This window comes from Marmota marmota, unplaced genomic scaffold, assembly GCF_001458135.2.
Source record: "Marmota marmota marmota unplaced genomic scaffold, marMar, whole genome shotgun sequence".
In the NCBI taxonomy this organism is placed as follows: domain Eukaryota; kingdom Metazoa; phylum Chordata; class Mammalia; order Rodentia; family Sciuridae; genus Marmota; species Marmota marmota.
The window spans coordinates 46,006,172-46,032,493 of NW_026000005.1; the positions used below are offsets into that span (position 1 = coordinate 46,006,172).

Here is a 26,322-nt window from a genome sequence, read left to right on the forward strand (position 1 = left end):
CCTCTTGTGCTGGGAGTCCCATGTATGCAGAAGTTCTGGGACCTGTGGAAGCAGCTTCGGTGTCATGGCAATGGTACAAGATGGGAGCAGGGTGGGGTGGGCGGTGGCCGGTGTGTGGGTCTGTGCAGGCCACTTGCTAACACAGAGAACCAGGTATCCGAATGGTTCCAGGGAGCTGCCACCAACCCCCACAGATTTGCGTTCCAGGCCACTTGGGACAGGCCTGGCTGTGCTGCTGAGGCAGGCCTGAGGGCCGGCTCCCTGCAGCGTCAGAGCTGGTGTCCAGTGGCCACTGAAGGGACCGAGATTGATGGGTCCCCTGGCAGGAGCTATCAAGGGCCAGCTCTTCCATGGAGCCAGAAAGTGTAGTCCAAGACAAGATCACACTGCATTGTACAAATCTATTTATTTGGCAAATCAGATTAATGAAATCATTTTTCCAATTAATTGTGCTGGTTTCACAAATGTACATATAGCAGGTATGTCTCAGGTGTTTCCAGGCGAGGAGTACTAACAAGGTCATGTTCACGGCCAAACACCACCCTTGAGCCCCACTGACTCTAGTAGCAGGAATCTCAGCCTTTCCCACAACGGAGTGCTGGGTTCTCCGACTCCCTGCTCCCCTGAGCCTAACCCTGACCCTAATGCTGTCCCATCACCCCTTCTGTGCTATTGGCCAGTGCTGATGTGGGCCAAGAGGACGGTGGCTACCTGCCCAGCAGGCAACCTCACACTGTAGCACTGGACCTGGGCCCAACCCACAGCCCCTTGGCCAGGATGAGTCCCCTCTGGGAGAGGGAGGAGGCCCTCTCTGCCCCCCACAGTTTGGGGATGGGTTAGCGGGTCTCAAGGCCTACCTACTGTCCAGGGTCATAACCACCTGAATCTGCCGGACCACTCCAAGGACCTGCCCCTACATCATTAGACCCTGCCATTTTGATGATTCTCCTTTCAGAGGTGGCCAGTCCCCCCTGTCATGGACAGAGCCATGCTACAACACAGGATTCTAGGTTTGAACTTCAATAGGGACTTTGGGGGGATGGTCAGGGACTTTTCTCCTGGGAAGCCAGTCTGGCTTTAAGCACAATGGTAGGCACGGTGCCCAAGAAAGCTACCACCAGCCCCACCTTGGGGTTCCCAGCTCCTGTGCAAATGCCCTGCTGTGCATGACAACCTGGCTCTCTCACTCTGTCCACAATGGCCATGCAGCCCTCAGGCAGGGAGAGGAAGGAGTGGCCAGGGCTTGGGCCAGCTGGGTGGGGCTCAGCCTCACCCCGGGTCTGCAGAGCCCTGGCTGTGGCTGCCGTTCCTCTGTCCCTGGGGACACTGCACCTCCACTCCTGGCTGCACCTTCCTGACACTCACTTCCTCACCTTTCTCTCCAGCCGCCCAGGAGGAGGCTCTGGGGAAAGCCACCAGAACACTGCCACAGTTGTTGCTGTGCGAGGCTCCTGCCCCTCGGTGGCTCTCAGTCGAGTGGGGGACACAGACTCTCAGGCAGGAAGTGGCTCTGCCCTCAACTCTTCCTGCCCCCCCAGCCCTGCCCACCCCTCTCCCCTCCATGGCTTCAAGTCTGGGCTAACCTTCAACTCCTGGCCTCCTCTGCCTCCTTCTCTTCCTCCTCGGCTTCCTCCTCCTCAGTAGGCAGGTCCCAGGTTTACCCAAGTCACCCTCATCTCCCATCCCCCTTCCATAGGGCCACCCTCTCCCAGGCCCTCCACCCCCTCTTGGCAGCCAAAGCCACCATCCTCCATCCTCCATGTTGGCCGTGGCTGCTTCTCTCCCTAAGACCGACTCCTTGTTCACACTAAGTCTCATGGATTTCTTCTCATCCCACTCCTTCCGTCTTGCAAAACCACCCCACAATTTATCCTTCTAATCATTTCACTCCCTGGAACAGCTGAGTCATCGGAAGGCGCTCAGCTGTCACTGTGTGCTCCTCCAGAGCCTTGGAGAAGCAGACAGAGGGATCTAGACGTGGTTCAGTTGTTTCCAGTCACCCCCAGGAACTGCCACCAGGGCCCTTGCTGTCCCTCTCCAGGCCTGGTCCTTGTGCCTGTGGGCGGAGATGGGTCCCCATCCCTGCCTCATTCACTTTGTTCCTTCCAGCCAACAGAGGGGACAGCTCTCTGGGCAGTCCTGCTGCCCAGCCAAGACCCAGGTGAGCAAGACAAATGCCTCCTCATTCTGCTGTGGCTGAACCGGCTGAGCCTGACCTTTCTCCCAGTCTAAGGAAACAAGGCCTGATGAACAACTCCCCATGTTTCCATCGGAGACAGAAAGCTTATTACGTTCATGGCTCTCTCCGTCTCTTCGCCCTAGAAGAGTGCTAACACTCCCTGTGGTGGACACCCCAGTGGCCATGGGAGAGGGGCTGTCTCCTCCCTTCCCCAAGTGTATTCTGTCCCCTCGGGGTTTTCAGGTCTCACTGATGCTTTTCCACTGTGTCCTCACTGTCTCCAGAGGTGCCCACCACCTCCTCCTGACCTGGCTCAGCAGCCCCTGGTCCTCTGCAGCCTTCTCCTGGGCACAGGGAGGTCTGGCTGGCCTCCTGTGCTCTCCTAAGGCCTGAGGAAGCAGTGCTATGCACCACACCTGCCCAGCCCAGTCTCCCCTGCTGTCATCATCCCTGTGGTCAGGGCCAGCAGTGTTCCCGAAGGGACTGGAAAGTGCGAGTACGCTCCACTGCGGGTCCTCCAACCGAAAAGGGCTTGATGCTCCCTACTACTCCCTCTCTGTTCAAGTCACCTTCCACCATCGCCCTTCATTGCCTCCCTAACTCCTCTTGCCTCTTCTTTCTTCCCTTCTAGAATCTTCTAGTTGAATAGAAGGATGAGAGAGTTGAGAAAAAGTTTTGTTTTTTTTTTTTTACAGATGCATTCTGTTCAATTCTTCTGCCTCATGCTATTTGATCGTAGAATGAAAAATTCACCTAGTGCTTAGGTTCTTCATCACATGGGGTGATGTCCATCAAGCCATCTGGACATTAGGGGGTATGAAAAGCAAATAAGGTATCCAATGAGCATCAAAGGGGAAGCACACCAATTGGAAAGGGATGTCCCTTACAAGAATTAGGCACTGGGATTTCTTTCCTTAGAGCTAGGTTGCCTTCCCTTAGCCCCTGGTAATCATGGTGTCCTGGCGGACCAGCTGGACCCTAGAAGGCCGGTGGGCCATGATGTTCGTGCGGAATTCTTTGATGACAAAATAGTAACAGAAAACGTCAAGGCAGCAGTTGACGTTGGAGAAACACATGGACAGTTGCAAGAACAAGCTGATCCTCTGCTTGGCTCTGCACTCCGTGATGAAGCCATTCCTCACCAGGAACTGCAGGAAGAAGCTCAGGTGGACTGGGAGGAAGGAGACCACAAAGACTGCCAGGCTGGCCGCGATGGTCCAGATGCAGGCCCTCTGCTGGACCCAGTCCTGGGTGTGGCCCCTGCGAGCGAGCAGAATGTGGATGCTCCTGGAGGAGCAGAAACACATGATGACCATGGGAAGGAGGAAGCCGAACACCTCGAGGGGAAAGAAGACCCTGGCACTCCAGGTACCGTCCGACATGTTGTGGAAACACGTGAACTTATCCACTTTCCCATGGAAGTTGTAGATGGGGATGCTCCCGGTCCACACCAGGACCCAGATGGTGCAGCAGATCCCAAACGTCTTCCTGGGGGACCGGAGGTGGCTGACCAGGAGCGGGTACTGGATGGCCAGGAACCTGTCCAGGCTGATGAAGCAGATGGTGAAGACGCTTCCGTACATGCTGACAAAGTAGAGGCATTCCACCAGCGTGCAGGAGGCCGAGGAGGGCAGGTGCACGTCCGACAGGACCAACTTGAAGGGGAGCGAGAGTACCAGCAGCAGGTCAAAGACGGCCAGGTTGATCATGTAGATGGAGGTGGCCCTGTAGTCTGGCCACCTCTTCTTCAGGAAGGTGCTGAAGCCGCGGATGGCCAGCAGGTTGAGGAGCAGGCCCAGGAGGAAGGTGGGGACGTGGACCACCAGCTGCAGGGTCTTCATCAGCTTGTCCACGTCATTGAAGGAGCAGTTCTCGCTTGCGTGCAGCCAGCTCATGTTCTTGCCTGCAACACCAAGGGCAGGTTAGATGGTGCTGTCACTCTCTTGAGTGAGGGACTCGAAGGACTTGGTGGAAAAGAATAAATGTTTCCTTTGGATCGTGCAGCAATCCATGTTCCTCGAGTCACAATCAGAAAACACTGAAGAGAAAGAGACTTCTAATCCCCCTGCCCCAGAAAAAGCCATGGTTACTTTTTCATTCAGATGGCATTAGATCGACTTAGAATGGAGTTACGTCCCAATAAACTCATCAGGAGGGTAAAATGCCTTTAAATGCCTGATCACCAAACACGGCAGTGCAGCCTATCCTGCCTTGAATGTGCTAAGAACACTTCCATTAGCCTGACATTGGCAAAAGTCATCTAACACCAAGCCTTTACTTTACAATAAATTGTTTAATATCTTATTCAATACAAACCCTGACCCAAAATGGTTTAAGCAGAGAGAAAATTTCACATAATGGAAAAACGCGAAAACTAGGGTAGGGTTATATTCAGGTACAGCTGGATCAAGGATTCGAATGCTGCCTCCAGGACTCAGCTCCTCTCTACACGTTGTCCCCCGTGCCCTTCCACTCACTGTGACTTCACCTCTGGCTGTAGGAATACTCTCAGTCAGCATATCACAGTCTTCCAGACACAGGAATTATTCTGTCACTGGTTCAGGGACAAATGTTTGACCCACTCAGAGGCAATGAAAAGCAATACAACTCTTGCTTGGGTTTCTTTCTGCAGGATTAGAAGTTGGGCAGATGCAAAGTCCAGAGCTGCCTCAGCCTCTTGCTACCCCAAAGAGAAAACCAGACAGAAAATGGAGAAACATGGAAGAAAGGATGTCCCCAGAGGGAATGAAGTGGGGGCCTGCAGTCTCTATGGGGCAAGGAAAGGCCTTTAGAGAGGTTGAAGATCAGGAGAAGGGAACCGAGGCTGTAGGGGTGGTGATACAGGGACGTGGTCTGAGGCAGGAGGAGGGCGAATAGCAGAGGGAGCATTCTCTTGCAGTTTCATAGTATCAATAACTGAGCAATAAATAAGCCTGGCCACTTTGGGAGAGCGTGGGGTGTGCCATTGTGGGTGTCAATACCAAGGCAGGTGGCCCTGGACCACATCACAACCTGATGTTCGACCCCAGCATCCAGAATCAGTGCTGCTGGGGAGAAAATTCAAATATGACCCCATCCTGCCATCACCACCTCCCTGCCACCTCTGCCCTCCTCCCTCCACCTCCCCCCAAGTAAAGCCAAGCCGCTGATGTGACATTGGACAGCCTGTGTTCGCTAGTGCCCAGTGTCCCTTGTAGAAAGTTGATCACACTGGGCCTCGTGCTTCAGTGTCTCGCAGCTCGGCCTGCTCCATGACCCTCACTTACGTACGTCCTCCACCCTCCATGACCTCCCGGCGGGCAGGGAAGAGCATCAACACAGCCTGTCACTGTAGGGCCCTGCACCAGTGACCCTCACCAGACAACTGTTTTAGCTTTTATTGTTATACTAGTTTTTTTTTTTAATTGAAAAAGAATTCCATGCACCCAATAAGATAGTCCAACAGTACAAAAGACCATGCTGAGGAAGGTCACCAGAACCCAGGGCCTCGGTTGTACCTTCTCGAGTCAGCCACGGTTAGCAGCTCCTTGCATGCTTTTCACAGAAATTTCCCAAGTCCAGGCATAAGTGAGGGGACAGCTTTAAAATTTCCAAAATATTATACTTGCAGCTCTGTCCCTTGCTTTTTTGCTTAACAGTGTTTCTGGGAATTGTTCCACATCAGTGTGTATAAGCCAACTTCTCTCCCTAGCAGCTCTGCTGCATCCCATTGTGTGAATAAACCACAATTCCTTTAGGAATTAGTAGCCTATCGACAAACACTTAGGTTTCCTAGTGCTTTATAGGGTAACAAGAATTCCATAATAAAATTCATGTGACTTATTTATTGCTCAGTTATTGATAACTATGAAACTGCAAGAGAATTCCCCCTCTCCTATTCTTTACCATAATTACAGTTCCTTGGGAGCCTTTGGAAGAAAGGATTTAGGTATTTTGAAGATCTTGTATGAAATATCATTCCCAAACCTCTTCATTCTCTTAATTAAAAGAAAAATATATAATATATAAATGTATATAAATATAATATAGAAATGTATCTAATATGTATTATATAATATATAATAATATATATTTATATATAATATATAGGCCTGTAGATATGTATTTATAGATATAAGGATACACCACCCATTGAGCACTGTGGGCTAAACATTTAGCATACATTACTTTATTTGGTGGCTTTCCAAAGAGTCTGTGCTTTCCTCTGTGTTAGCTTTTCTTATGGGCTTATGTCACAAGAGACCCAGGGAAACATCTCCTGGTGATTAAAGCTTTGGTCCCTTCAGTGCATGAGGATGGTGCGCCATGGGAGAGCAGGCGGAACCTCTGCAAAAACTGGTCCTGAACTCAGGCCCCGTGAAACCTCTGCTACTGGAGGAAGCGTGGACCAAATACAGGCCAGCAGGCTGCTTCCTCTTGACAAAACCTGCCAAAGAGCCACAGGACTATCTCAAAAAATAGCTAGCATATCTCGGGACCCACAGGATAAATGTTTAAATGATGAGAAAAGCAGGTCTAACTGAACTATGTCATAGAGAGCAAATCCCTTAGAGAAGTCATCTTCAAGATCAGAGACAGCAGAAAACCAAGAACCGCTAAAATTAAGCAAAACTTTATGCTTAAAGAAATCAAACAAAAGTTTAAAAAAAAAAGAGCATAGAGCATCTGTTTTGGGGTTAGGTCACACTCTGGGAAACTCCATAGATGAATCTACCATATTGGGGGTGGTTTGAAGACTAGAACTAAAGTCGTCAAGAAGAAAATCAGTGATGCTCAAAGATCAACTCAAACCCCAAATATGGCTAAATTAGGAAGAAAAGAAATGAATAACAGAGAGGGAAGATGGTTGGGTGGAAAGCATGCAACCCAGGCCTGTGTTTCCTGAGCTTACTGTGTTCACTGAAGCAGGTGTCCTGTGGGAGACAGACACCATTCCCCTCCGTGTTTTCCAGTAGGACTGTCCTAAAGGTCACATTTGAATTACTGACAGACTTCAAATGGAAAATTCTCAGATGGCAATCTTTGAAGCCAGAGAGAGCACTCACTCCGCAGACTGGCAAGAAGAAATTAGGTGGAAAAAAATCCTGCCAGCTAATAACAGAGTGAGCAGAGAATCTGAAATATTAATCCTCTGAATTCCCTCTGAAGGTCAAAGGAAGCCATCTTTTAAAGAATCTCTTAAAAAAAAAAATCAGGAGCTTCACTAGACTTAAGATAAAAAGGCACAAATGCACTCCGACTGCAGCAAGATGAAATAGACGAACTCTAGATAGGGCAGAGGGGCGGGAGGGGAGGGAGGGGGCAGGGGCTTATTAATGATGATGGACTGTGAGGATCATTATTATCCAAAGCACAGGTATGAAGACACGGATTGGTGTGAATATACTGTGTATACGACCAGAGATATGAAGAATTGTGCTCTATATGTGTAATAAGAATCATAATGCATTCCACTGTCCTATATGAATTAAAAAAATAAATTTAAAAGAAGAATTTGAAGATTAAAAGAAAGAAAGAAAGAGTCATCCTTCTCTAAGAAGAGACGTTAATAAAGACCCGCTCTCACTTGACCTGGGGACTGTGGCCATTGGCGACTCCTGTTCTGGCCAACCCAGGGTTTGGTACCAATCCATTCCTCACAGTGCAGGTGGCTGAGTCCCTTCAGGTCCTCTGAGAAGCAGGTGCTGAGACACCGTCGACATCTAGAAGCCTGATCGGGGAAGTGCTACAAAAGAGTGAAAGGGCGAGCAGGAGTGGAGAGGAACGCCCCAGACCCCCACAGTCTGACCCTGTGGCAGGCGACAGGAAGGAAGGACCCAGGAAGAAGAGCCTGAGACCACAGGCAGCTCTGAGAACATCTTGGCCAGGCTGTGGCATGTCCCTGAGCAATGGCTGCCTGTTGAAGGAGCCCCAGGCAGAACAGGAATCACGCAGGCCCAGTACCTCTGCTGGGCTCAGTCACTGTCTGGGAGCAGGAAGGTGTGGACTCTGTGTCAACACCACAGTGGACCTGAGCTGCCATGTCCGTCTCCAGGGCCCCCAGCAGCGGGGTTTCTGGAAGGGAGATCTGACCACTGTTGGTCACCAGCAGTGTGCAGCCTGAGACACGGGGCTGAACTGAACAGCAGAAAAGATGAGATGTGGTGGACACAAAAACCTAGGATGTTCAAAAAAAAATTAGAACAACCTATCAAAGTCTCTGGGACACTGTGAAGGCAGTACTAAGAGGAAAGTTTATTGCATTGAGTACATTCATTAAAAGAATAAAAAGTCAACAAATAAATGACCTAATACTACATCTCAAAGCCCTAGAAAAAGAAGAACAAATCAACAACAAAAGCAGTAGAAGACAGGAAATAATTAAAATCAGAGCTGAAATCAAAACAATTGAAAAAACTGACAAAACAAAAAGTTGGTTTTTTGAGAAATAAAATAAAATAGATAAACCCCTGGCCATGCTAATGAAGAGAAAAAGAGAGAAAACTCAAATTACTAAAATACAAGATGAAGAAGAAAATATTACAATGGATATGTCTGAAATACGGAAAATAATTAGAAACTATTTTGAAAATTTATACTCCAATAAAATAGAAAATATTGAAGACATCGACAAATTTCTAGAGACATATGACCTACCCAAACTGAATAAGGAGGTCATACATGCTTTAAACAGGTCAATTTCAAGTAATGAAATAGAAAATGCCATCAAAAGCCTACCAACCAAGAAAGGCCCAGGACCAGATGGAGTCTCAGCTGAGTTCTACAAGACTCTCAAAGAAGAATTAACACCAATACTCCTCAAAGTATTCCATGAAATAGAAATGGAAGGAACCCTTTCAAACTCATTCTATGAGGCTAATATCACCCTGATACCCAAACCAGACAAAGATACATCAAGGAAAGAAAACATCAGACCAATATCTCTGATGAACATAGATGCAAAAATTCTCAATAAAATTCTGGCAAATCGGATGCAAAGGCATATTAAAAAGACAGTGCACCACAATCAAGTGGGGTTCATCCAAAAGTGGGGTTCATCCAAGGGATGCAGGGTTGGTTTAACACATAGAAATCAATAAATGTAATTCATCATATTAATAGATTTAAAACAAGAACCATATGATCATCTCAATAGATGCACAAAAAGCATTTGACAAAATACAGCACACCTTCACGTTCAAAACACTAGAAAAACTAGGGATAGTAGGAACATACCTCAACATTGTAAAAGTTATATATGCTAAACCCAAGGCCAGCATCATTCTAAATGGAGAAAAATTGAAAGCATTCCCTTTAAAAACTGGAACAAGACAAGGATGTCCTCTTTCACCACTTCTAGTCAACATCATCCTTGAAACTCTAGCCAGATCAATTAGACAAAAGAAAGAAATTAAAGGGATACAAATAGGTAAAGAAGAACTCAAACTATCACTATTTGCTGATGACATGATTCCATACCTAGGAGATCCAAAAAATTCCACCAGAAAACTTCTAGAACTAATAAATGAATTCAGCCAAGTAGCAGGATATAAATTCAACACCCCAAAATCAAATGAATTCCTATACATCAGCAATGAATCCACTGAAAGAGAAATTAGAAAAACTACCCCATTCACAATAGCCTCAAAAACAAAACAAAACAAAAAAGAACAACCTGGGAATCAATCTAACAAAAGAGGTAAAATCCCTCTACAATGAAAACTACAGAACACTAAAGAAATAAATTGAAGAAAACTTCAGAAGATGGAAAGATCTCCCAAGTTCCTGGATAGGCAGAATTAATAATGTTAAAATGGCCATACTACCTAAGTGTTATACAGAATTAATACAATTCCTATTAAAATCCCAATGACATTCTTCATAGAAATAGAAAAAGCAATCATGAAATTTATTTGGAAAAATAAGAGACCCAGGATAGCAAAAACAATCCTTAGCAAGAAAAGTGAAGCAGGAGGCATCACAATACCAGACCTTAAACCTCACTACAGAGCAACAGTTACAAAAACAACATGGAATTTGCACCAAAATAGACTTGTAGACCAATAGTACAGAATAGAGGACACAGAGACAAACCCACATAAATATGGTTATCCTATACTAGATAAAGGTGCCAAAAACAGTCAACAAATAGTGCTAGCAAAACTGGAAATTCATATGTAGCAAAATGAAATTAAACCTCTATCACCCTGCACAAAAATTAACTCAAATTAGATAAAATACTTAGGCACTAGAACAGAGACCCTGCACCTAACAGAAGAAAAAGCAGGCCCAAATCTTCACCATGATGGCCTAGGATCTGACTTCCTTAACAAACTCTCTAAAGCATAAGAAGTAAAATTCAGGATCAATAAATGGAATGGATTCAAATTAAAAAGCTTCTTCTCAGCAAAGGAAACAATCAATAATGTGAGGAGAGAGCCTAAAGATTGGGAGAAAATTTTTACCACATGCATCTCCAATAAAGCATTAATCTCCAGGGTATATAAAGAACTCAAAAAACTTAACAGCAAAAGAACAAATAACCCAATCAATACAACAAATGGGTTTAGGAACTGAACAGACACTTCACAGAAGAAGAAATACAATCAATCAACAAATATATGAAAAAGTGTTCAACATCTCTAGCAATTAGAGAAATGCAAATCAAATCTACATTAAGATTTCATCTCATTCCAGTCAGAATAGCAATCATCAAGAATATAGGCAACAACAAATGTTGGCAAGGATGTGGGGAAAAAGGCACACTCATACATTGCTGGTGGGACTGCAAATTGGTACAATCACTATGGAAAGCAGTTTGGAGATTCCTCAGAAAACTTGGAATGGAACCACCATTTGACCCAGCTATCCCACTCCTTGCTTTATACCCAAAGGACTTAAAATTAGCATACTACAGTAATACAGTCATGTCAATGTTTATAGCAGCTCAATTCACAATAGCTAAACTATGGAGCCAACCTAGGTGTCCCTCAATAGATGAATGGATAAAGAAAATGTGGTATATATACTCAATGGAGCTTTAAAGAAGAATGAAATTATTGCATTTGCCAGTAAATGGGTGGAGTTGGAGAATATCATGCTAAGTGAAATAAGCCAATCCCACAAAACCAAAGGCTGAATGTTTTCTCTAATATGCAAATGCTAGTTCACAATAAGGCAGGGGGCACTAGAGAAGAATAGCATTACCTTAGATCAGGTAGAGAGAAGTGATGGGCGGGAGGGGAGGAGATGTGGGGACAGGAAAGACAGTAGAATGAAACAGACATTATTACTGTATGTGTATATGTGACTGCATGACCAATATGATTCTGCAACATGTACAACTCAGAAAAATGAGAAATTATATCCCATATATGTATGATATATCAAAGTGCATAAATGCATTCTGCTGTCATATATAACAAATTAAAACAAATTAAAAAAAAAATAAATAAAGTGAGCTGGGCTCGGTGGTCCATGCCTGCAATCCCAGCCACTGGGAGGCTGAGATAGGAGGATCATAGGCTTAAAGACAGCAAAATTTAGGGAAAGAGAGCTGTTCCCCGATGTCTGCTGCCGTCTCCAGGTGGCATCTTACAAACGTCCATGAGTGGACAGCGTTCCTTGGAAACCTCTCAGAATGTCACCAGAAGAGTTCTGAGAGAACATTTGGATGCAAGAATTTGATAACCAACCTAGTCATTGCTCAGGACTGAAGAGAATAGAAAACCACTTTCAGGTAGTTGTAGGCGCAAAGCTTTGGACTTGTAGGAGATAATGAGGATGGAGAAGGTGGATGAAAACATCAAGGTAGGACAGCCTGGGACACTTGGGAAAGAGGCTTCAGTTCGGAAGACTTCCTTCAGAAGGAAGAATGTTCTTGGGCTGAAGGAGGTGAGAATGGTGGGGAGTGACAGTACCGTGTAAAACAAGCAGCTCTATTGCTAATATTCCATAAAATGGATCAAAAGTCATTTTTTAATCCATTTGCGCTATTGCCATGGGATTTTTACACTGAACACATCTCTGTCATATAAATTTGCCCTTTACAAAGCAGGGGCAAATTGTATTTCTAACATGAATTGAGGCTGTTAGGAAAGAAAACTTGAATTTTAAATATTTATTGTTATAATTCTCTTTTAGTTGTTTTTATATTTATTTGCTCTTGTGCTATGTAGTCTGATGTTTGGTTTGTTTTTTTTTTTTTAATCTTCATGACATCCAGCTTTTAAAAACCTAATTTAATCTTGTTTCTGATTACCATGCAATGACTGTACATATTAATGAGGTGTAGTCTGATAGTTCAGCTGGAGCACACACTCGGGGTAACATGTCGGAGCCTGGGCGCTCCTTTCTTCCAGATCTCCATAACACAGTGCTACAGAATACCAGGACTTATTTGGCGGAGGGTGGGGGCGGTACCAGGGATTGAACTCAGGGGCACTCAACCACGAGCCACATCCCCAGCCCTAGTTTGTATTTGTTATTTAGAGACAGGGTCTCACTGAGTTGCTTAGCACCTCACCGTTGCTGAGGCTGGCTTTGAACTCACAATCCTCCTGTCTCAGCCTCTCAAGATGCTGGGATTACAGGTGTGCACCACAGCGCCCGTCACTTTGTTTTGGTTTTTATTCTGATAATTACAAAAATATAAGTGTAAGCATTTTTAAAAACCCTAAAGAAACCTCTGACATTTTTTTTTCCCAATTTTGAGACAAGGTCTCACTAAGTTTCCAGGTTGGTCTTGAACTTTGGATCCTCATGACTCAGCTTCCTGAGTAGCTAGGATTACTACCACGCGCACTGTACACAGCTAACATTGACTATTAAAAATAGGATGTCTAGGGGTTGCAGCTGTGGCTCGGGGGAGAGCGCTTGCCTAGCATGTGTGAGACCGAGTTTGAACCTCAGCACCACATAAATAAATAAAATAAAGGTATTGTGTCCATCTACAACTAAAAAAATATTTTTAAAAAATAGGATGTCTATCTTCAAAGTCGCCAAAGATAGAAAGTAACAAATAAAAACATCGGCCTATGCAACACAGAAGTAGATACAATTGAAAAAGAAACTAAGCATAGAAATCACAACAAACATTTAAAATTCAAGCTTTCAATTAAGAAGTACAGTTGAACTCCACCCTTATAAAGAGCACATATAATGTCACAGAAATGGTCACTGTAAAAATCCCATGACAACAGAGCCAACCAAAAGGAAGTCCGAGAGGCCATATGCGAAACTAGCACAGCAGGATTTAGGAATATATTCACTCACCAGATGAAGGTTATTTTCTATTAATAAAAGAAAAGCACAATTGTGAAGACCAATATTGGTAGTAAATTTATACACCAGATGTTACTGTATGAAAGTACATAAAATAAACCTGTTCGAATTCAAAGAACCACTGACAAAATAAATGGTAGTGGAAGCTTTTAATATTCTGTAGGGTAGAACAGATCAAGTAGGCAAAATACAAATTAAGACTTAGAGTTAGTTATATAAATGACATAATTAATATCATTTAGTTATAATTCTTGGGTTTGCTTTTTAAACAAATAGGTAATTCACTTTTCTCTGATGTATCCAAGAAACAGTTGCCAAAATCTCTCATTTTAAAAAAATGGCAGAAATTATGTTGGCCATATTCTCTGACCACAGACACAAAAACCTAGGATGTTAAAAAAATTAGAATTAGCTATTTAAAAATAAACAAAGTAAGCTGAGCTCAGTGGTCCATGCCTGTAATCCCAGCTAGCAGGAGGTTCATAGGTTCAAGGCCAGCTGCACAACTTAGCAAGACCCTGTCTCAAAAAGATCTGTGGGTGAGCCGGGCTCAGTGGCTTACACCTATAATCCTAAGGGTTTGGGAGGCTGAGGCAGGAGGATGGAGAGTCAAAGCCATCTTCTGTAACTTAGCAAGGCCATAGGCAGCTCAGTGAGATCGTCTTTAAATAAAATACAAAAAAGGGCTGGGGATGTGGCTCAGTGGTAAAGCGCCCCTGGGTTCAATCCCTGGTACCACCACCCCACCCCCTGAAAAAAAGTCTGGGGGTGAAACTCAGTGGTAGAGCTCCCCTAAGTTCAATCCCCAGTGCCACAAAAATAAATAAATAGATAAATATAAGGTGAGACCTAGAAAACAAACTGCATGAGATGTAATCAAGAACACAGAAGCTTTTGGATTGGTTGTTTAAAAAAAAAAAAAAAATTCTCAGGATGCAACCAAAACTATTCTCAGAGACATAGACACCTCTCTGTTTTGTTTGTTTTTTCCTCTTTGGAAAAAAAGAAAAACTATATAAATGAATTAAGCATTTCACTTGAGCATTTAGAAACGAAACATTGTAGGGAAATCAGGAAAAAAATTTACAGAGATAGAGGCAGAATAAATGAATTAGAAAACAGGAATATCAGAATCAATAAATTTAATAGGGGGTTCCATGGGGACATAAACAGTAAACTAGACCGTACATTTTTCTTCAACAGCTACGCCCAAGAAAAAAAAGACACAAACAATCACGAATTGAAATTTGTTGAAGAGGTTGAGCTTAGATGGAGAGAAGAGTAAAAATAGTAGGAAATACCATACCCTATGCTGGTGTGGCAGTCCACTTAGAGACCTTGATGTCGCTGGTGACTTGGAGCAAAACACAGTTTACTACAACTGATGCAAGAGTTTTGCTAAAAAGAAGTCTTATTAGCAAAACCATGAAAGATAGTGAGAATGTGATCAAAGAATTACTCTTAAAACAGGCTCTCCCTTGCTTTCTTTGTTTTGGTGCTGGGGATGGAACCCAGGGTCTCTTGCATGCTGATCACGTGGTCTACCCTGACTCCCCTTATTGAAAAATTTTAAGCAGTGGATAATTCCCTTACTCTCTGAACTATTTCAGAATATAAGATAGTATTAATGAATTTCTTCCATTAAACTAACTTATCCAAAGGCCAAAACACACGTAACACAGAAGAGAAAAACTCTTTGTCAAATGCATTTGTGAATATGCATGCAAACATCCTAATTAAAACATTGAACTTATAAGTCATCACGACTAAATCAGATTTACTATGGAAATGTAAGATAGTTTCAATATTAGGAAATCTATTAACAATGTATATCGGATCATTAAAGCAAAAGATGAAAAGCAATCTGGTTATATCAACAGAGTTTTTCACAGAGTTATTTAAATGAAGAACTAGAAAGGTACTTCTTACATGTGATAAAGAGTGAACTTGCTCACACCACATCAATTTTGTATTTAATGATAAAATAAGAAAGACATATTGGTTGCAATCAGACACTAACACAGACCCAGAAATCCCAAACAACTCATTATGGCATTTAGCAAAACAAGAAAAAAAAATGAGATAATCCCCAGAAAATCAATAAATTATGTTGAGACCTTCAATGAAGAATTCTGTAGTTGCTGGGCACAGTGGCACACACCTATAATCCCAGCATCTTGGGAGGCTGAGACAGGAGGATTTATGAGTTCAAGCCAGCCTCAGCAACTTAGTGAGGCCCTAAGCAACCCCATGAAACCGTGTCTCTAAATAAAATACAAAAAAGGGCTGGGGATGTGGCTCTGTGGTGGAGTGCCCCCGAATTCAATCCACTTACCAAAAAATAAAAAAATACAAGAAAATTCTGCGGTTAAAAACTATGATCCTAACCTCGCACCATATAGAAAAGAAATTCCAAATTCATTAAGGATTTACATTTCAAAAAGCAAAGCTTAAAAAAAAAACAGATGAAAATTCAATAGGCAACCTGTTTATAAAGTCAATGAAGGAAAAGCTCTTTGTCAGTCTAGGGATGATTGAAAGCAAAAGAAACCGACAGAGAATAGGGCAGGTCTGACTCCACAAAAATAGAAAATTTCATTTTGTTAAAAAAAATTAACATCAAATAATGTACTGGAGGAAATGAAATTCAACCAATATGTTAGATAAATGACGCTCTCTATGAACACACCCGCCCTTGAAAAGCTCGCCATGGACACAGTTCTCAGAAGAAGTTTTACCAACATACAACATTTTTGCTTACCAAATAAGAATATGGCCAGGTTTCCATGAAATTGTCACCAATAAACAGAGGAGGGAACCTGTTAGTACACAACTTTTGGAATTTGGTAGATTGCATCACAAACCATAAAATTGCGTGTTTTTCATCCAGTAATTCTCAAGACTTTAATTATGCAAAAGAGGGGAAACTGTCTACAGAAATATGTTCACTTTGGCATTTTTTTTTCAAATAGCAAAAAATACACACACACACATTTAAATGCCAACAAGAGGTAAATTTCACTAGGTTAAATCTACTCAATGGAAAATTTTTCTGTTATGCTTATGCTGACTAGGTTATGTAAAAAACCCACAAACTCTAGAATTATACATTCAAAATGATTTCAACTATGATTTTAAAAAACCCACGCAGAGGGGAAAAAAAAAAAACCTAGAAAAAATTTCCATATGCCAAAGGGTGTTGCATTCTCGCAGTGAGATGGGGTGGTTTTTCAGTCTTTTATCTCTATCTCTTAATTGTCTAGTGTATATTTCTAGTTACATCATAATTTGTGAGAATCTGAAATCAATTTAAGATTCTTTAAAAATTATATTAAATGCTGGGGGGGTGGATTAAGAGTCATTTTAGATTTTTCTCTTAAACATCAAAGAAACACAGCATCTACGTATAGGCTTGAGGCCCGGCGGGATGAGAGGTTTACTCAAAATTTAAAGAAATGCATTGAACTAACCCCTGCCCAGCGGATGCAGCCTAACTTTGCCAGTTCAAAGACAAACATCTTAAGATATAATAGCTTCAGAGGGATTTGGGAGCAAAGCATGAAGCGCAGAGGGAAGTGGATGTGTCAAATGAGAAGGCAGGTCCCACCCAGAGATGGAGAGCAGCAGCAGGAACCCACGCAGGTTTTAAAAAATAATGAAAAAATAAAGAGTTCCACCTGTGCGCAGGTCCATCCTGAGTAAAGAACAGCACAGAAGAGACTCCAAATGCCCGATGAACAGGGCGGCAGTGGGAGGAGGTAGAGGAAACTATCTAAAATCTACGTCCTCCACAGTTTGGCAAACCATTAATGGAAATAAACGTAGAAGTTCAATATTTTTCAAATTGGATATTTAGATTAAATTATATTATCCACTTTAAAGGGGCAAAAGGAAGAGAAAATGTATAACAGAAACTGAAAGCGAAAAAACCTACAATGTCTCAATATAGAAATCAGGAGAACAACCCTCCAGAGGCTCATACAAATATTATAATTCTTTATAATATTAGAGAACCCCTTAGAAATGATCATCCATTTTTAAAAATCCAAACATCCTTTGCCGATAAGAAACAGAAAAAAGGAAAAGGCACAGACCGAGTAAAATGATCAAATGATCTGTGGTTTATCAGGCACACAGCATGCTAGAAAAAGAAGAAAATAGAACAAGATGACTTTTTTAATATTGAGAGGGCAATGGAGACTACGATGGCAAAAATTACGAAAAATAAGGAAAGCATGAAACATTCAATTCATGTTCCAATGAGCATGACAAAGCAGCACTTGACAGAAACGTGCCAGAAATGCAAAAAGTAATAAGTAGAAATGGGAAAATAATCCTAGTTAGAGCTCTTAGTGCTGCTCTGTTGAAAGACCATCCATCAAACAGAAATTAGAGCTCTGGCCAGCCCAATTAATAAGGGGGGCCAGCAGCTTAGGGGGGAGGATTGCAGATCAAAGGGACGGACTCTCTGTATAGAAAGGTCTTTCACAGACTTCATCCCCTTCCTGAGCCCAGGCCAGTGGTCAATGGCGAAGGCGATTTTATACCCCCGATTCTCAGACCACAGAGAAACTGGCAACCCGATGGTCCTCACTGTGCAGCTGCAGCTCCTTGATGTCACCAACATGTCTTGGACCTCTCTAGGCATTGCTGCCACATATGCTCTTGAATAACATGTGAATCAGAAAATCAGAAGCTCATGGCTGAAATATTGGAAAGGAACAAATATTTATACACAAAACGTGAAGGCAGTTACAGCTGAAATAATAAATGTTCCTAAATGTTTTTTCCCGTGAACAGGAAAGTGAGAACTGAGGTGAACCAAGGTGACGCTGGAGGATTTAAAAGAGGAACAGGGGCTGCTGTGGCCTTATGTGACTCTCATCTCCCTGGGATCCAAGGCTGGCTGTTGGCAGGGGCTGCCTGTGAAGGGACCCAGGGAAAGATGCAGAAAGGACAAGGGTGCCTAATCTATGGAGGGAAAGGCACCATACATCCCCTACACCCAGGACGTGCTCCACAGGGAGACTTCATGGGATCATAAATAGTGGGTTCCGGGTGCTGCAGAAAGCTCTCTGTCACCAGAGGTATCACCGGCAAAGACAGGAGACCTGCTCATCTAGAATGTCCAGCAGGGCTTACTGGAAGGTGTTTCAAAATTTGCTTTTAACCCTGAAATGGAATCTTTTTTCAATATACTACTTTCTCTAATACTCGATGAAAAGGAGAGAAAGCATCCTATGTGTGAAAGGAACTGGGCCAGGAGTTCAGGGCTCCAGTCCCCGACCCCCACCCCCGATCCCTGAGGTGACAGAGCTCATCTCTACTCTCCCAGCCACAAGGCCCTGCTCAGCCCAGGACATCTAGAGCTTGCCTCCGTGTGCCAGCTGTGACCCTCGAACTCTGCCACATTCTGGACCACTGGTGTCCTGCAGCCCCTGTGCCCTATGGTGCGCCCATCTGCCCCCATCTTCCAGGATATGGTTTCCCACCTGGAGCCCTGAGCCTGGGGCTGAGCAGCTGGGGCACCGAAACTCAGCCATGTGACTCAACACAAGCTCGACTGTCCTTCCTCCAGGCCTGGATCTTCCACCAGTAGCAAGAGCAACCTTAAGATGAATGAAGATCAAGAGTGTCCCCCCTCTCCTGTGGAGCAAAGCCCTCATCTGTGCAGAGCATCTGTTCTGAGATGAGATGAGCTGGCGCTGCCTCGGGAATACAGCTTGAGGAGGCCCTGGGACATTCTCCCAGATGTCCTCATATCGCCCCATCCAGTTTCCTTGCCTGAAATCCTAGTGTCCGCAAGTTTGCAGTGTGGAATGCCACAGCTAGGACAACACACTAAGCTGGATGCAGTCATCGGCCACCATTGCCTTGGTGGGAATAATTCTTCTGCACAAGCTGGGCTTCAGAGTGGGGGCCACGATGCAAAAACAGACACCCAGACAGAATCTCTGTGGTGCCAGGACTTTTCTGGAGTTCACTGGGTTTGAAGTGGGGCTAGGAGAGTAGAGGGGTCCAGCTCTGTTCTTAGTGCTCCCCAGAAGGGACAGGGGACACTCCTGAAAGGGTGTTACAATCGTGTCCATTTTACAGAGATGAAGCTCGGAGATGTTCAAGAATCCACCCAAGGTCAAACAAACAGAGAGGGACCAGCTAGAACTCACATTCAAGTCTCTCATTCCTCGGCCCCCACGCTGGCCCCCCACCAACATCACCAGCAAGAGCGCCCTGTTTGTCCAGGAGCTCCGGGCAGCCTGGAGCATGCCTGGCTGCACCTCACCTACTCCTCGTTCCCTTGGACTCTCCTCCACTGCTAAAAATCCCACCCCTTCCTTCCAATGCCCACACTCTGATCCACCCACATCATCCCACGTGGTTTACCCACTGTGGCCAAGTGGGAACCACTGGGAGTCATCTGTGTACTACAGGGTGTGTCCCCGCTCTCCAGTAGCAACCCAGGACATGAACCATGCGTGGCTCCTTCCCCTTTATATCAAGTGTCTTGAAAATTGGTCCTTGGTAGGTCTTACTGGGTGAAAGAGAAAATGAATAAGGGAAGAAGGAAGGGAAGGGAAGGAGGGAGGGAGGGAGGGAGGGAGGGAGGGCCTGTTGGCTGCAGCTCCAGGGACAGACGCTTAGACCCTGAGCAGAGCTGAGCCTCCCATGGTGCTGTGGGGAGCACTTTGCACACCCCTGTTCCCCTCTGCACCAGCTTGAGCAGCACAAAGCCCAGCCTAGGATAGTCCAGGGTGATCTCATGCTCAGGGAAGAATCCAGAACTTTCATGGTTCTAAATGCTTCTATATTTCTTGCCTCCCAGCCTCTTCAAAATTAGGGTCTAAGAACAAGCCAGTTAAGGCTGGGAACGTAGCCCAGTGGTAGAGCACTTACCTAGTATGCCTGAGGCCCTGGGTTCAATCCCCAGCACAGTAAAAAATGATAATAATAATAATAATGATAATAATAAAACCCAGCTGTATGATAGTAGCCAGAGCTGACCAGGTGTTTATGGGGGACAAGCAGACCCAATCATTTACTTTGCTCAAGAGCCCTATGAGGAAGAAACTGGTATTGTCCCATTCCTTGAAAGGTAAACTGAGGCTAGAGAAATGACACAACTGGTATGTGGCAGGTGCTGGGCTCTCACATGGGTCCCTGGTATGCCACAAGCACCTTGCTCAGGGGTAGGAGGAGGATTCCTAAGAATACGAGAGCTCAGGCACTGGGTGATTTCCCAACAAGACACCAGGGAACTGGCAGCCGGCCCAGGGAGGGGCTGTCACGCAAGCCCTGCCTGTTGGGGAAGGCTCCTGGGCTGCCTGCATGGAGATGTCCTCACCTCAATGAGAGGCTGAAACCCTGACTCAGATCAGGAGGAAGTTGAGGGTTCGTAGGAAAATGTCACCCATTATCGGGGACAAACCAGGTTTGCCTACTGCTTCTGCTGTCGTGGAGTATGCCCGAGGGCTGCCATGGTCCTGCCACCTTGCCCACTGAGCCAGTGCAAGTATGGACCGAGCATCGGCCCCCAAAGCCCCACTGACCCCTGGAAAGTCTCCTATGGTCCACGAGAGCAAGGTCAGGTCAGAGGCGCCGTGCCTCAGTTTCCCCAGTGGCCCAGAGGCTGTTACCTGTGGGTGGTCCAGTGTATCTGAATGAGCTACGAGGTGTCATTTCTCCTCCAGGCCCCGCTACCTGTCTGCTCTGGGCAGAGCCACTTCCCCTCTCTGGGTCTGAACTTCCTCGGGGGCTGAGAGGAGGAGGTGGGGCCAAGGGCTCCAAGTGGCTCCAGCTCAGCCAGTCTGGCGGAGGGGCTTTTCCTCGGGGGCGGGGGGGGGCTAAAGAAGGGCTAGGTGGGGGTCCCTGCCCTGAGCCGGTCAAGAGTGTCGCTCATAGGGAGCATGCTTCCAGGAAGAGAGTCTACACTCCTGTGTTCTCATGGAGGGACTGCACACCCACCTAGCTTCCAAAAAAATAAAAGCCAAGAAGGAGTGTGTGTGTGTGTGTGTGTGTGTGTGTGTGTGTGTGTGTAGACCTGGGAAGTCTTTGGAAGAGGAAGCAGTCTCACAACACCTGTCATTCCAAGAGGGGGTCAGGCGGGGACCACCAGCAGCTGGGAAATGTTGCCATGATACCCAGCACTTCTGGGTTTAGGATGAGGAATTGCCACCCACAGAAAGGACAGTGGTGTCGGACACCTTCATATAGGACATTTGTGCTGGAAAGTCTAGGTGGCCCGGGCCAGGGCTGCCTCGGCCCCCACAGACGTGACTACAAGGAGATTTCCCTGGTGCCTCTGATCTTCAGGGTTGAGAAAACTGAGACTGGCCTGTGAACAGTGGGTGGCTCTCAACAGGGACCCCTAGAAGATTCCAGGCAGTTAGGAACGTCTGGGCTGAAACGCCGTCTGGCAGATAAAGCTCCCAAGTCCAGGAAGTGCCAGGAGTCGGCCTCAGAATACAGAGGCACAGGCTGTCTCACGAGCCTTGCACACTGTGACTCTCAGGTGTCTGCAGGAATAGAAACTGCCCGGGGTGGTCTGGGTGATTCATCCCAGCACACGGGTCTTCCCTGTAGAAGCAGCAATTCGTGTGTCGCTTCGGGAAGCTGCCTGACCCTCCAGAGCTCGAAATCCCCTTGTTCCGTGAAGAGGTTAGCAGAACTGTGACAGCCATGTTGGCCTTCCCTGTCTCAGATTCTGACCGCTGGTGTGATGGTCCCTGGGTGCCAAGACGGGCCACTGGACAGTCCAAGTAGGCTCCCAGTGTCCCTAGCCAAAGGCCAGCTACCAGGCAAGGGAGGGCAGACAGGTCTGAGTATCCTGGGGCGAGGAAACCAGAAGCCTGTCACGGTAGCAGCAGGGAGGTGACAAGATGTCAGATGCCACCTTGATACCCAGAGCCTGTGGTGTGGGGACTCCAGGAGGGGTCCACAGTGAATGGCCTGCAGAGAGGCATGTCCCAGCTCAGCCCCTTCAAAGAGGGCCTTGCTGACCTCCTGCTCTGGCCACCTTCTTTTTGTTTGTCCTGGAGATGGAACTCAAGGGCGCTTAACCACTGGGCCACACCCCCCAGCCCTTTTTGTTTATTTACTTATTTTTGAAACAAGGTCTTGCTAAGTTGCCCCAAATTTGTGATCCTCCTGCCTCAGCCTCCTGAGTCCCTGGGATTAGAGGCGTGTTGCCCACATGTCCAGCTACCTTCTTTTTTAGAATGAATATTTCTCTTGTCTTAATGGCGTTGCTTGTTGTTTAAATATTTGAATACATGCGCAGGATTCAAAGACATATGTAAAGTTTGGTAAAAGATCTCTGTCCCCGCTCCCTTCAGTCCAGCTCCCTGTGTGCTCCAGAGACAGAGGGTCGCACTCCTCGGGGGCAGCCAGACTCTTCACGGAACAGGGGAGTTCGAGCTCTGGGGCTCAGGCAGCCTCCCGAAGTTACACACCTGCTGTTTGTACAGCTCCCCGCCCCCCACCACAGCCCCAGGAGTCATAAGTAAGAAGTTTCTCAGAAGGTTTCTCTGAGCCTCCTGGAACTGACACCCTTGTTCTGCCTACTCCATTACCGTAGAGGACAAACTAGAGGCCTTGGGAGCATGGTGTGGTTCCCACCGCCTTCCAGACGGGGACCCTAGAAGGGTGACATCGAGCACATACCTCTGACTTCTCCAGGCAGGGCAGCGAGAGAGCTCCAGGTTCCCACTCCTTCTAGGGCAGGAAACAAGCCCTTCTGACTGTGCCGGCCCAAAAGCAGCTCCGCCATACCTGGGGACTCACCACATCCTCTCCTGACGCTGGTTCCATTCACCATCAAAGGGCCAGCCCTGCCCTCCTGGAGCACCCCCTCCAGAGAAGGAGATTTGCCCAGGAGGAACCGCAGGGGGAGAAGCTGGCCCAGGGCCCCCATTGACAGGCAGGTGATCAGCGGGCAAGGGCAGAGGCACAGAGAACAGCAGGAGGTGTTTGGCATCCTGGGGGCCCAAGGTCCCTCTGCGCAGCCCAAGGCCAAGATGCATAAGGAATGGCAAGAGGCCGGCCAGACAGGAAGAGAGGCTGCTCAGGGCCCCCAGGAACACGTGCACTGGACAGGAACGTTGCCCCAGAAGTAGTCCTGCAAAGGAGAAATCCTGACATTCTTCTCTCATCCAGGATCAGCTACAGTGCACGGGGGCAGCTCAGGATCGGGACTGGGTGCAGGAGGCAGCAGGGTGGGGTGAGGGCAACAGCCACAGCCAAAAGGGATCAGGACAGGAAGGGGTGTCTTGAGAAAAGGGCCTCTGGGTCATCTGAGGCAGCCTGACTCCAAAGACAGCCCAGCAGGCCTGGAGTGGCCACTCCCCCCTGTAACTGGGGAGGGTTGCCTAACTTCTCGGAGACCACTTCCTCATTTGCAAATTGGGGTCATGGGTTCAAGCAGTTGTTGATTATCTACCATGTGGCCAGCAGTGGTCAAGACAGACGGCAGTATCTATCTCAAAAGCACTGAGGAGTCATCAGGGTGACAGGGGTCAGGCACCCAGCAAGGGCCTGGTACCCAGCAGGGGAGTCGATCCCATCGACTGCCTGCCATTGTCTCCCTTAAAGATCTGTGTGACAAAGGAAAAGGAGCAATAATGGAACCCTCTTACATGAGGACAGCAGGGTCCCAACCACAAGAGGCGCCCTCAAAAGAGGGGAGGGCAAGGGAAACTGAGGAAGGGACGGCAAGGAGAAGAAGGTGGGCCGAGCAACTCAGATGCCCGCGTCAGCCTCTGCTCCAAACCTCCAGGCTCTGCCACACTTCTGTCCCCAAGCTCCACCTGAGGCTGAATGACTCCCTCGGCCAGTCAGTCATCCAGGAGCACAAGGCAGGCCTGTTCCTAGAGCCCTGGCAGAGTCCCCCACCCTACCCACTGGTCGCCCACAAAGACAGCTGGATCCCAAGAGCCACTGACAGCCCTCAAGATGTCCAGCCTTCCTGAAAGTGGACGCACGGGAACCCACCTACATCAAGGCCCAGACATGTTCAGGCAGGGGCCAGCAGCCATTTAGAACGTGCCCCCTCCACCCAGATTTTCCTGGAAATGCAACGTGAGGTCAGAGGAGGAAGTTGGAGGTGCTCAGGCTTCTCAGCTTGCCTCCTGCTCCTGTCGCGATTCTGGCTGAGTCTAGAGCCTCTCAGCTCCTCCCTGCAGCCATCCTGCTGTGGCTGCTCAGGTTCCTGATGGCACTGGAGCCCCCTGAACACGCAGACGTCTAACAAATGTGCTCTTTAAGCCCACTGGTTATCTTGACTCCAAAATCCACAGCATCCAGAGGGACCCTTCACCACGAATATTCTGGAAAAAATGGACATTTAGAAAAATGGACCCTGCCGAACTTGGGTAGGAAAGAATCCTGTTTTATGTGAGCAGGACTGCTGCTCAGAGGGAAGCCCCCATTTTCCTTGGCTTCCTCTACCGCACCCCATGTGTGGAGGCTCTGGACAGCCTGTGGACTCTAAGGAAGTGCTCCTGTGTGAACACCACTGGCTTCCTGATGTCCAGCTTCCCCCCGGGCCCTTTTGAGGTCTGACTCTCAGCGGGGCAGGGTCCTGAGATGAGCCGTCCTGGGGTCTCCTGGTCTTCCCTTCACTCCCACCTGCCAACCAGAGCTCTTGGGTCTCGTCAGCCAGGGGTCAAGGGACAAGGGCTTCTTCCCATCTCAGTGCCACCTCTGCCTTCTCCTTGACACCAGGTGAGGTCACAGCTACAGAGTTACTCTCCTTTATTTATTTCTTGGGGCTACGTGGGCGTGGAGTGAGCAGGTGGTGGACACTTTTGAAATGAGTATTTTCTCCTCATGTTTCCTGTTGCCTAAAACTGTACCATTTCCCTTGCCCACACACGGCCCGGGGCTCCATGCTCTTTTGCACTCCTGCTGTTAGATTTCTGTTCTTATTTATTGTGAGCATTTTCTCCCTCTCCATCCCTACCCACACTCCCCTACATCCCCTACATTCATACTTTGCCTCTTTGTTTTGCTCCATGGAAATTGTTAATTCTGATAAAATTCCTGTCCTTTTGTTCCCATGAATTATCTTGTAGCTCTTTAATAATGAGAATATTGTCAACCCTCCACACTTATTCTAACTATGGTATTTTTTCACTTCCTTCCTGAAAATCTTTTATATTATTATTATTATTATTATTATTATTATTATTATTATTGGTACTGGGTATTTAACCCAGGGATACTTTACCACTAAGTTATATTCCTAGCCTTTTGCTGCTGAGGTCTTCCCTAAGTCGCTGAGGGCCTTCCTAAATTGCTGAGGCTGGGCTCAAGCTTATGATCCTCCCAAGTCACTGGGATTACAGGCCTGCATGCAGATGACTTTTTTTAAAATCTTGAGGTACAGGATAAAAATTCTTCTTCAATAGCAAGAACCCAACAGTTCAGGGCTACAGGGGAGACCCTGCCAATGCCCCAGGAACACATTTCAGCACCCACTCCCTATCCCAGATATAGAGCCCCCTCCAACTCTGCCCATTAATGTCATCAAATATCTTCCCCACACTTGGCTCAGTCTTGGTGTCCACCCCTAGTCACCCCAGCTGTTCAAGGAGATGTCACTAAGCACCCTGCACCTGCTACGTTGTGTGTCCTAAGGGTTAGTCAGTGGGCTATGTTACAGATAAAATCAGTTCATCCCCCTCAGCTCCAAGGAGGTGCACACTCTACAGCCTTGTTTACAGAGAAGAGGCTGAGCACACCTGCTGGGTTTGTACCCAGAAGAAAGGAGTTGAGTGGCACAGGGACACCTGCACTCCCTGTCCATGACAGCACTGTTCCTAGTAGTCAGAACACAGAATCCATAAGCATCCAGAGCAGATGAGACAAGGGGAAAATTTTATGCT

At 46.5% G+C, this 26,322-nt stretch overlaps 1 protein-coding gene across 2 annotated transcripts; it reads right to left on the bottom strand.

Annotated features, from left to right (window-relative positions):
* Nucleotides 1–387: 387 nt before the first annotated feature.
* Gpr55 (G protein-coupled receptor 55) lies at nucleotides 388–23,771 on the bottom strand. Of its 2 annotated transcripts, none has more exons than XM_015481531.2 (2): nucleotides 23,102–23,771; nucleotides 388–4,082 (listed from the first exon to the last, which is right to left on the bottom strand). In XM_015481531.2, the coding sequence occupies exons 1-2, from the start codon at nucleotides 23,412–23,414 to the stop codon at nucleotides 3,115–3,117; spliced, it is 1,281 nt and encodes a 426-aa protein (XP_015337017.2). In that variant the 5' UTR covers nucleotides 23,415–23,771; the 3' UTR covers nucleotides 388–3,114. The 2 variants fall into 2 exon arrangements, with proteins under 2 accessions (XP_015337017.2, XP_048664684.1); XM_048808727.1 differs by lacking the exon at nucleotides 23,102–23,771 and adding an exon at nucleotides 21,076–21,332.
* Nucleotides 23,772–26,322: the final 2,551 nt, after the last annotated feature.

What these genes read in the sequence shown, in the direction of transcription:
- Gpr55 (XM_015481531.2), bottom strand. Translation starts at nt 23,414, where the DNA reads ATGCCAAACACCTCCTGCTGTTCTCTGTGCCTCTGCCCTTGCCCGCTG. An exon ending in CCTGCCTGGAGAAGTCAGAG is followed by an intron (nt 4,083 to 23,101) that starts GTATGTGCTCGA and finishes TTGGTGTTGCAG; the next exon opens with GCAAGAACATGAGCTGGCTG.